The 12,036-nt window shown below is 42.6% G+C and overlaps 1 protein-coding gene across 1 annotated transcript in view; it reads left to right on the top strand.

Annotated features, from left to right (window-relative positions):
- Window positions 1–11,581, top strand: part of LOC101857141 (rho-associated protein kinase 2) — a gene marked incomplete in the record, with an annotated part of 68,977 nt that extends 57,396 nt beyond the window's left edge. Inside the window, 8 exon segments of the mRNA XM_013087671.2 lie at window positions 166–300; window positions 1,156–1,393; window positions 2,518–2,686; window positions 3,807–3,885; window positions 4,285–4,489; window positions 5,302–5,367; window positions 5,942–6,074; window positions 7,047–11,581. Of these exon segments, the coding sequence (XP_012943125.1) occupies window positions 166–300; window positions 1,156–1,393; window positions 2,518–2,686; window positions 3,807–3,885; window positions 4,285–4,489; window positions 5,302–5,367; window positions 5,942–6,074; window positions 7,047–7,149 (1,128 nt within the window).
- Window positions 11,582–12,036: the final 455 nt, after the last annotated feature.

Genomic DNA, 12,036 nt, shown 5'->3' with positions numbered 1-12,036 from the left:
AAGAGAAGAATGAATCTGTCATGCGTGTCATATTTGAAAATGTGCTGGTGCTTTATTTGAAAGAATGGAAATTAATTAATTTTTATATTTCTTTACGACTCATTATTATTATTACTTATACTATCATCTTTTTTATTATTGCTATTATTATTTTCATCATTACAGGCTGTGAACAAACTTGCGGAGATCATGAACAGGAAGGAGTTCAGCCAGGTGGGCCGTGGCAAGAGCAAGGCTTCCGACGGGGAGCTCAAGCGCAAGGAGAAGGAGAACCGCAAACTGCAGCAGGAGCTCACGATGGTTCGTCTCTCTGTTTATCTGTCTGTCTGTCTGTCTGTCTGTCTGTCTGTCGGTCTGTCTTTTTCCTCTATTCTTCTCTTACTGTTACGATCATGCTCTTATTAGAGAAGTTGCTGTTTGCTAAGGGCAAGATTCTATTTTTTTTTTGGCTTGAATATTTAATTCAATATTACTTTATTATTATTTTTTTCTTTTTAGGTTTAGTGGGTGGATGGTTGGCAGGTGCTCTGGTGTGGTTTGCTTCTTCTTTCCTGTCAAACGTCTGTCGGCTTTATCTCCCCTCCTTTTTTGTGTATGTTACTCTCTTGTAACTCCTCTAATCTTCGGCACTTATATATGACCTTATTGTGTTGCAAGTGCCGTAAAACTCTTACTAAAACTAAAACTAAAGAAGTCCAACATCTGTTTTTTTGTGGGTTTGTGTTGTCTGTGTTTATTTGTGTGTTTGTCTGCATCTATGTGTCTGTCTGTGTGTACCCAGGACAGGAGGAGTGCAACAAGATGGTGGAGAAGATAATGTGTTTGTTTGTCTGTAATGTGCATGCATGTCTGTATGTACCCATGAGTGGGAGGAGTGCAACAAGATGGTGGAGAAGATTGTGTGTCTGTCTGTAATTTGCGTGTGTGTCTGTGTGTTTCCAGGAGCGGGAGAAATACAACAAAATGATGGAGAAGATTAATGGTGTCTGTCTGTTTGTCTGTAATGTGCATGTGTGTCTGTGTGTCCTCCCCCAGGAGCGAGAGAGAAGTACAACAAGATGGTGGAGAAGATGCACCTCTGTATTTGCATGTCTGTTTGTCTTCATTTGTATGTTTATCTGTAATTTGCGTGTGTGTCTGTGTGTCCTCCCCCAGGAGCGAGAGAAGTACAACAAGATGGTGGAGAAGATGCAGCGCGACGTGCTGGAGGCGCAGCAGAGCGTTTACGAGGAGAGCCAGGCGCGGCAGAAGCTGCAGATGGAGATGGACGCCAAGGACTCGGAGATGGAGCAGCTGCGACAGAAGCTAGCCTTCGCATCCACCTCGGACAACTCCTCGGTGCACAGTGGGCACGACGAGAGCTCGCTCATGCTGCAGCCCGATGAAACTACAGGTAGATGGCACGGGGGAATGGGGTGGGGTTAACCCTATCCATATGCCCTGGGGTCATTTTGTACCCCCAGGGTTGTATTCTTCACATTTTAGAGTACTTTTAGTACGAAGATCTCTTTGGAACTTTCAGTATTTCTCAAAAAATTATTTTTTTGGACTGCTATACAAAGCGTAGGGATCGGATTATCGAGTAAATTTCCTCTTTGGAAAGTGGTGACACAGAGTTCCTCACCTCGTATGGATACGATAGTAAAACAGAATGTACGGATAGGGTTAGTAATGATAAGAGACTGCAATGTTTGAGGGTTGTGTGGGGTTAATAATATGAGACTACAGGTAGACAGTTCTTGAGGAAGCGGTGGGGTTCATAATGATAAGGGACTCCAGGTAGACAGCTTGGGGGATTGGGTATTGGTGAGAGGTTAATAATGATGGTGATGATAATAATAATGATAATCATAGTCATAAGGAGAGGCAGCCAGAAGAAGAGATGGGAGGATAATACTTGAGAATGGACAGCCATGGAGCTGCGGGACAGACTGAGGAAAGCGGAGAGAGTGGAAGAGATTTGTTTGTTGTCACCTGTCAGAGGCAACCCAAAGGATGACAAATCTATGGGAGCAGAAGAAGAGTCATACTAATGATGATAATTTAATTTATAAAATTTTGTCCTACGCTTGATAATTTTGACACAGCTGCTTGACGGCTGGTATATTTGTCTTATTGCGATGCTGAATTGTGAAGTAATGTGTTTTCTCAGGCTACTTTGCTGTTTCTCTAGCCAGCACTGACCATTTTATGGGAGGTTTTTGTACAGTACTCCCTGCTCTTCCCTTTTCTAGGTTGGTGGTTAGAGGGCGTGACTGTTGGGTCCTACTTCTTTTCATTATCTTCTTTGATTGTCTGTCTGTTTTGCTCTTCCCACCGGCGTCTGTGGTTTTTGCGAATGCTGTGAAAAAAGCAACCTCTTACAAAAAACTAAACGAAAAACCTGTGAAAGCTGCGTCTGCTGAGAAAGGCTACTGCTACTTGAGAAAACACATGTGCCCTGCTTTGTTTACCCTGACGTCAGACCACCGACGACGTACGTTGTTTTTTTAGTCCAGAATTTGCTCCGCTCCCCAGTGCAATCGGAGACGTACATGGAGGGGTGGCTGGCCGTGCCCAACCGTAACAACATCAAGAAGTACGGCTGGCGCAAACAGTACGTGGTGGTCAGCAGTCGCAAGGTGCTTTTCTACAACACGGAGAACGACAAACAGAACACAGACCCCATTCTGGTGCTAGATATCGAGTGAGTAAAACAGATGAAAGGTACTGAGTGAGGGCAAAGATAAAAGATATTGAGTGAGTAACAGGAATGCCAATTCTCAAGTTTTTCAGGCTTTTTCAGGTTGTTTTTTTTTCAAAAATCATTTCGCATCCCTGAAGAAGAAGGCCACTGGCATAAGGTCCTTCTTCTCAAGACAGATATAATATTACTGGAATTTGTGAAACAAAGTCCCCGTACCCTTGCAAAGGAAAGGGGAGAGGTAAGAGAGATGTTTTTGTGTGCTCATATAAAATTTTTACAAGGTTTGTTTTAGGTGAGATGTGATGCTCCGTTTATTTTCAGGGTTTTTTTTTTTCAAAAATCATTTGGCCTCCCTGAAGTAAACAGATGAAAGGTACTGATTACAAAGTTAAAAGATATTGTGTGAGTTAAACAGATGAAAGGTACTGACTGAGTACAAAGATAAAAGACATCGAGTGAGTACAAAGATACTGAGTGAATATAAAGATGAAAGATATTGATGAAATACAAAGATAAAGTATATTGAATGGGTGTGAAGATAAAAGATGTAAGTGGGTACAAATTGGAAGACTGAACGAGTATAAAGATACATTATGTTGAGTGAGTACTATGAAAAAATGTATGGAGGTGTTGGCGACAAAGAAAAGAAATACTGAGTGAGCACTAATATAAAAATATATTGAAGAACTAAAATGAAAAATATTGAGTAAATGCAAAGAACTAATATGAAAAATATTGAGTAAATGCAAAGAACTAAAATGAAAAATATTGAGTAAATGCAGACACAAGATATTGAGTGAGTACAAAGATGATAGATACTTAACTGAGTAAATACAAAGATATTGGGTTCAAAAGTAAAAGATTTAGGATGAGTGTTTAGGGTGAGGCGAGAGGTTGTAGTGGACTGAAATTATGAACAGTTTGCCGCCTCATCTCGCCGATCGGCGATGTTTACCACCCAGTTTCTTTGGATTTTCCTCAAAATGCCTTTGCCCTTGATAACAAGAGTTTTTACTATATGAGCCTGGTGGCGGCAAAGTGTTAAAGACTCATAGATTCTAAGAGCTGTTCTTTTCTTGTTGACAGAATGTCATGGAATTTTTTTTCTTTTAATCCCCAGTAAACTTTTCCATGTCCGTCCGGTGACACAGGGTGATGTGTACAGGGCTGACGCCAAAGACATACCACGAATCTTTCAGGTAAGCTGTCAGGGTGTGTGTAATACCCAGTGCTCCTTGCTCATGCAATACATGACATGATTCGTTTGATACAGTCTCGGGCTGGCCAGATTTTTTTAAAAAGGGGCAAAAGCTACCTTTTTGACCGTTTGAAAATATTCTTCAAAATGAAATTTGTTTACCGTCATCTGTGTTGTGGCGGTTAAGTACTTATATGTCACACACAGAAGACCTGAGTTCGATTCCCGAGTATGGAGAAAATATTTATCAAGTATCTTGGTCTTTCTGCCTGGATGTTTTATCCGATTCAGCCTGGCTTGGCCCTGATAGGCAGGTCTGGAAGCCTGCCTCCTAGATGATCTAAACTGTGTCAATGAGGGCATAAAATAACCTACGTTTAAAAATATTTTTTCTATGCAGATTCTCTATGCCAGTGAAGGCGAAAACCGCAAGCCTGAAGAAGCGGGCCAGGACGCCATCGCCGCAGCGGCCGACAAGGCTGGCATCATCAGCTACAAGGGCCACGACTTTGTCCCGCTCAACTACCGCACGCCCACCTCCTGTGATGCCTGCCACAAGACTGTGTGGCACGTGCTGCACCCTCCGCCCGCCCTGGAATGTAAACGTAAGTCTCTGGCAGGGGTAGGCAGATAGGGATGTGGCTTGTGTTAGGTTGCCTGCCACATGTAAACGTAAGTCTCTGGCAGTGGTAGGCAGATAGGGATGTGGCTTGTGTTAGGTTGCCTGCCACATGTAAACGTAAGTCTCTGGCAGTGGTAGGCAGATAGGGATGTGGCTTGTGTTAGGTTGCCTGCCACATGTAAACGTAAGTCTCTGGCAGTGGTAGGCAGATAGGGATGTGGCTTGTGTTAGGTTGCCTGCCACATGTAAATGTAAGTCTCTGGCAGTGGTGGCAGACAAGAATGTGATTAGTGTTGCGTGGTTTTGGTAAAGGGGAATAAGTGATAGACAGTCTGGGCAGTTACTTGTAGGTTGTATGGGATGTGGCTTTGGTGACAGGGGAATATATGGTTGGCAGCTTGGGCTGTGGTTAGTGGTAGACACTTTTGGCTGTTTTGATAGTTCTTGTACAATAGATTTAATATTTTGTTTTAGGTCTTACTTCTTTTCTTTACCTCTGTTGTTTCTGTCTGTGAATCTTAATTTTTCCAAGCACTGAATGACCATGATTATGTCAATGTGCTTCGTTTTACTCAAACAAACCAAGTGGGTGGTTGGCGGGTGCTCTGCTGTGGTTTGCTCCTTCTTTCCTGTCACACATCTATCGTCCTTATCTCTCCTCCTCCTTTTTTGGGTATGAAAACGAAAAAAACTAACAAAAAAAACCCCAACAAAGCAAGCAATTAGAGTAGGTTGTTATGATGTGAGTGTGTTCTCTCATACTTACCACTTCCCTGCTTGTCTTGCTCTCCTCAGGTTGCCATGTGAAGGTCCACCGAGACCACTACGACAAGCACGAAGAGTTCATCGCTTACTGCAAAGGTATGGTTCCTGCTGAGTGCTGCTCTGCTTTTGATTGCACGTCTTGAAACTGCTTTTGACTCCCCGGGACAGTGCTACTGACTGAAGTGTCTTTAGGCCATTCCCAAAGTGGGGACATTAATCTGTTGTAATGCACATTGTAAATTGTAAATGGGCTGATTCAGGCTGTGGAGGCTGCACTGTTTGATAACTGTTCTCATCAGTGAGTTAAATAAACTCACCATCTTTTAATGAAATGTGTTATTCCAGTGAACTATGACTTAACACCATCTTTTAACCCTATCCGTACGCCATGTTTTACTATCATATCCATACGGCGGGGTGAACTCTGTGCCACCACTTTCCAAAGAGGAAATTTACTCATTAATCCGATCCGTACGCTTCGCACAGCAATCTGTCAAAATGATTTTTTGAGAAATACTGAAAGTTTCAAAGAGATCTTCGTACTAGAAGTATTGTAAAATGTGAAGAATACATCTCAGGGGTACAAAATGACCCCAGGGCATACGGATAAGGTTAATGTGTTGTTCCAGAGAACGATGACTCGACACCATCTTTTAATGTGTTGTTCCAGTGAACTATGACTCGAGCATCCAAGCCAAAGAGATGTTGCTCCTGGCCGAGTCCACAGAGAAGCAGAAGACGTGGGTCACTCACCTCAGCAAGAAAGTCTCCAAGAAGGGAATCGTCAGCTCGGGGAACCTCAAGTGAGTCCACGCACGGGTCGCTCCTCTTTGGAACTTCTACCTTGCACACAAACACAGACACAAACGTGCCACTCTTCTCTGGAACTTTTAGGTTACACTCTCTCTCTCTCTCACACACACACACACACACACACACACATCACTCTGACATTTTCTAGGTTACACACACACACACACACGTACACGTCGTTCTTCTTTGGAACTTTCTAGGTTACACACATACACACACACACATACATGTCACCCTTTCCCTGAAACTTTCTTGATTTCCCATACAGATGTCTCTCTTCTCTGGTACTTTCTAGGTTACACACAAACACACACGCATACACATCACTCTTCTTTGGAACTTTCTAGATTACACACATACATACACACATAATTCACATCACCTTTTCTCTGAAACTTTCTTGATTTCCCATACAGATGTCTCTCTTCTGCGGAACTTTCTAGGTTCCACACACACACAAGTAGATTTCAGCATTGTATACCAGATCTGATGTTCTTCATAGACACCATTAGTTGTAGCCTCTTCCTGGCTAAATATAAAGAGAAGTACAGTATTCATTCGCCATGACATAGTTTATATTTTTAGAATTTGCCGCATCATGCTTTTTTTTTTTCCTTGTCAGAAATAGAAAAACCAGGGACGCTCTGATGACACACTCAGATGCGGCCGATCAGAGCATACAGTTTAGTTCTACAAATGACTTTTTAAAAACCCGACACCGTCAGTTTCTCACTCTACAAGTGTAGAAGATGTTTTTAAAAGCGTAGGAAATGTTCTTATGAGTGTGAGGAGGGTTTATATATTATAAAGGCGTAAAGCACATAATAGATATATCCTCTCTGCTTTGTGGATTTTTCCTTATCATGGGAGATTGTGGAACTTAAAGCAGATGTTGTATTCGAGGGAAGACTAATGATGTTATCTAACAGGTTTTTAAAGAAATGTTTCTTTTCTTCCACCAGCACTGCCCGTGGCACCAAGCAGTATTCCTCTTTTGGTCCACAACAAAGACATCCATCGACTTCCAAATCTGCAACCCTGCCGCCCCATGCACGGAACTCCTAGTGACGACTTGGAAACTCTATTTGTCTGCCTCTGTGTGTGTGTGCTTGCATGTGTGAGTGTTTGATGTGCGTATGTGTATAAGAGTGTGCCATCTGGGCTGCATCACGGTCAGCTATGGGATGCAGGATGTGTTTTGGTTGTGTGACTTCAGTGAGCTGTGAATTTCTGGCAATGTGAAGACTGGTTTGTTTTTCTTTCTCTTTGTTGAAGATTGTGTGATTTTTATTTTTATTTTTGTTGAATTGTATACACTGCTGTGACAGGAAGCCAGTAAAATTGTTCTTTTTCGAGCGACTGTGGTGACTCTTATGTTTGGGGTGTACTTTGTGCTGGTGCTCCAGGTTTGGTTTTGAAATTGTTGAACATCCTTTATGCACGTGTTTTATTTATCAGAAGTTGTGCAAGAGAGGGAGGGAGATAAAGAGAGAGAGATGGAAAGGGAGAGAGATGTTTGGGTGCGTTGTGACACCCTTATAGTCCTGGGGTTTGTGTCAAGGTGTGTGGAAAGCGGACTGTTTACTTACGATTATTTGGGTGTATGAGGAGAGGGTGCTGTGAGATAGTACTGGCTTGGGACCCAGCATCTGATGTGGTGTGTGAGTGAGGGGTGCTGCTTTTGTTTGGCTAATATTTGCTGGGATTTATGAAATTTGATTGTACAAAGGCGTGTGAAGACAAGAAGAGACAGTTAGAACTACAACAAGCGTAGTCTTTTTTCCAAGTTCTTTGTTGATAAAAATGTTTGCTGCTTTTATGTTTCATCATGCTGTTTTCTTCCCGAATACCAGTTGTGTGCGTCACTCATAAGGAAATGTTCATGTATATTAGATTTATTTCTGCCCCTTACACCAAAGTTTTCTTCAAAGATTCTGTGTTCTCTTGTTTGGAGCTGTGTGGTCGGTGGATGGGCGACCTAGTGGAGTACCAAACAGCCGTCTGTTGTGACCTGCGGCCGAGCTTCATGTCGTGGTGGGACAGCGGGCGGGTTTTTACCGCCTCCCACCCTCACCCACCTCTCCTCACAGCTCAGGATGTCCACCCGAGTGTCGTTGTATCTGTGAGCTTATCTGTGACTCATACGGTTTATTGTGTACAAGTTTGTCTTTTCCTTAGTAGTCGAATACCGCAGCCAAAAGGGATGGTGTGCTTAAGATTTTTTTTAGCCTATTACTTAAATTTCTTTAGGACATTTTTCTTTTGGACTGTTATGAAGTAAATTGGAGCTGTCGCAAAACTTCTTTTTATGACCTGTGTAAAAATATCGAGGGGTTAAATGAAGCGAAGGAAATAGTGAAAACTTTGTGTTCTGTTGTGCCCAAATTTCCAATGGGTGTTCCTTGTCCTCACCCTCGGTCGTATTTTGCTTATGTTTTCTTGTCTGAAGCGGAGGAAACATGTGGTTTCTGTTCTTTCATAAACATAACTGCTGTTTAAATTGTTTCTGTACATTTCTCACGTCTTTGTAGCATTCCAGCGGACACAAAGGATAAGAAGGGTATTCCAAGTTGTTTTTCCCCTCTGTTTCTTTATTTGAACTACTATCAGTGGGGAGGGAAGTTGGGAACGAAATACTCATCTGTGTGGATACTCTCGGAGTTTCTGTCTCAATGTGTTTCACTTATGTTTTAGCACAGTGTCTGTCAGCCTTTTATAGCCAGCGCCCACAACTTTTGTCACCTTGAAGAGGCTAACATTTTCATGCCGCCTACCTGCATGTCCAAGTGAGGCATTACGCGATACTTGTCACTGCATGGGTGGTCCCCACCGCCCACCAAAATAACCAAAATGGACCACAAGTGGGCTATATTGCCCAGGTTGGCAAGCGCTGTTTTGGCGGGATAGAGGCGTGGTTAGTTTCTTCCTTGTGAATAGTCCCTGATGTACCCTTGGTGAAATGGGCGAATTTTGGATGCGTTGTTGGTGGTGTGGTAACTCGCGTTTCTGTAAAGGTTTTTAAAAAGCTTTAACTGAGTTATTGGCCTCTGCTGAATACTTGACACCTTCGTACACCTGAAATAGAGGTCAAAGTCTTGGGCAGTGGGGCAGAAATATGGTCGAGACGGCCAACCGTTGTTGAGGAGAAAAGTTGGGGATTATGAGAACGTGCACATCTCTGACGGTGTTATTATGATTTAAAAAAAAACAAAACACGTGTGTGGGAAGTGGTCTTTTGTACAGGTGATTGTCTTGGACAAGTGTTTGATAGAGCAGGTTGGACTGTCCTAGACTGAGATGGTGTGTGGCGATTCCTGTCTGGACTGTAGCTGCCTGAGCTGAGTGTGAGGCTAAGTGAGTGAGTGAGGGAGGGAGGGAGGGAAGGCAGAAAAGACTGGAAGGAATATTTGATGAGGCTCTGTGAGATAGTTTTGGTCTCCCCTGTCCCTTTCCTTTTTTCCTTTAGTCAATTGTACATTGCTGGGCAACTTTTCTCTTGTAGAGGATTTTAATGTGTTTGTTTAACTGCCACTAATGCTTTGTCATGGAACTTTTTATTCAAAGATTGTTACAGTGTCTTTTTCAAAGATTGTTACCGTGTCTTTTTTATGAACACTCCCGTAATCGGACAGTTACCATATCATAATACTTTTTGCCATTGTTATGTGTTTTGATATAGGGCCTGGTCCACTCACCAGTGGAATGTCACCATCAGTGCTTTTTCTTTTGGTTGTTGTGGAGAGATAAGAAATAAGATAAATAACAACATTTTATTTGATCTCCACAAAATGAAATTTGCCCGTATCACGGTAAATGCATGCTCGCATATGTCAACGCGCTCGCACACACAACACAGGAGTGTGTACACACACACGTACACAGACATGCACACACGAAATAGTCATTGGATGGACGTACAGAATTAGACTCCTAGTCTGACTGGAAACTTTTCTCTCCAACACGTACAGGTTTCTCGTGTAGCTTTTGGGGGGGGGGGGGGGGGGGGTTGCTGTCCTGAGTGGTATAAGTTGAGGAGAAGATAGACAGTAGTGTAATCTGTCTTGTTCTGTGTGGCTGTCAGTCTCCCTGTAGTTTCTGTCTTCCTCTAGGTTTGTGATGATGACAGGAAGGGAGGGGGGGGGGGGGGTGATGAGGGATGATCTATCTTTCATGTAGTAGGCCCATTGCTATAGTCGGAATCTGTGTATGTTGTTTCTTTCTGTTAGAAAACACCGAAAGACGGCTGCCTCAATGTCATCAGCGATGGGCTATCGTTGGACAGTTTTGTTCTCCCTCTCCTGCTGAAGTGCCTGTATAGTGTTAACGATAGAGGAACTGTGGTTCTGGCTGCCATCAGTGTACCTCACGACCTTCTCCCTAGTTGGTATGCTCAACCGTTCCATCCAGCGACCGTGAATTCAATAAAAGAACCTCCAGTTTTGGTGAAATTTATCATCAGACACAGCACATTAATTAAAAGCAAGATCATCTCTTTTCAATTCTTGAATCATGTTCAAGTTGAAAAGGCCGTGTGTTTCTTTCTTCTTCAACTCGATCAATAACAACAACTTTCTTCTTATATTTATCAGTGTTATAGTAGTGTGTGAAGGTTGTGCAAGTGGGACATGGCTGCAGTGAAGAAAAGGAAGAGTTCTGTTTTGGTAGATATTTGATTTCTTCTACTCTGTGTTGCATAGTGTGATGAGTGTGATGTGTTTGACTGGCGAGTGACGTCGTCTGACATCTGTCTATGTCGTCTATGCGGGCTGGTGTCGACGAACCCTCCTGTTGTTCAGACTTGAAAACTAAAGTGTTGGATAGATGGGAAGTACTATTATTTGTCTGTTCTCTGCTTCATATTGATGGCATTTATGAAACCGAAGTACTCTCCTCCTCAGATCTGTTCATCACCATCCACCATGTACATTAATTTATTACAGCAGTACCAGCTGGTTTAATCAGGGGCAGATTTAGTACCAGAAGTAACTGGGTTGAGATGTGTGGGAATTTTCATATTATGACCCTGTATGATGATTGTAACGTTCAGTTTCAACGATTTGGCTGTCATGATGAGAGAGCCCTAAAAACCTGTGATGCTAGAGCGGCAGTTGTTGTTGATAAAATCGTAGTCGGTTGTGTGCGGTGAAAATTGCATCAAATGTCTCATCTGTTTTTTCTTTTTTTTTTTTTTTCCTTCCTTCCCTCTTTTCCTTGTGAAGGGAATGCTAAGCGATGGAGTGAGTAGCGAAGTGTGTCGGAGGTTCGTGTCATTTCTGTTCTTGAATCATTTTGGTTATTGTTTAACACAGTGCAAGTTTTAGTGGGCAGCATCACTCCTTCATAATGTTTTACAATGCAGTACTGGCCGGGAGGCCAGGTGGAAATTGTACACAGTTATACATATATATGTACTAGGAACATGGTTTGATGGCGTTTTGTGTACATAAGAAAAAAACAAACCAACAAACCAGTTTCGTGCATTGGTGAATATTTTTTTGCAGGATTCGTTTGTTGATGGAATGACTTTTTGTCCTGTTGAGGTTTTCTCTTGTAACTTGTTGTCATTTTTCGCTCTTTCTTGTTTTTTTGGCGCCATATACCCAGAGTCTGTGGGAATCTTTCTCTCTCTTACCCCCCTTGAGCCCGTGTGAACAAAGCTTGAGGCGTCGTCATCCGTCGGGAGATGATGCTGCGTGGCAAGTGAATCTTATCGTGAGCTCGAGTTTTCTCATCTCGCCTACTTAGTGTGTTTTCTTATGGGTGGCCTGTGTGCTTGGACTGAGATTACTTCTGGGAGTTTCCTTTTCTTTCACTCGCTGTGGTTTTTTTTATACGGCAGACATGGGCAAGTATGGCTTCACTGCGGGTTGGATTATTTAGCGATTCCGAATATCTCGCAGTCCAAACTGGAGAAAAGTGGGTGAGATGTGGTTGAAATATACAAGCTCATGA

Source organism: Aplysia californica, unplaced genomic scaffold (assembly GCF_000002075.1).
Source record: "Aplysia californica isolate F4 #8 unplaced genomic scaffold, AplCal3.0 scaffold00621, whole genome shotgun sequence".
NCBI classification, from domain to species: Eukaryota; Metazoa; Mollusca; class Gastropoda; order Aplysiida; family Aplysiidae; genus Aplysia; species Aplysia californica.
Note: the sequence above shows the minus strand (reverse complement) of the source record. Positions and strands in the feature narration are given on the sequence as shown.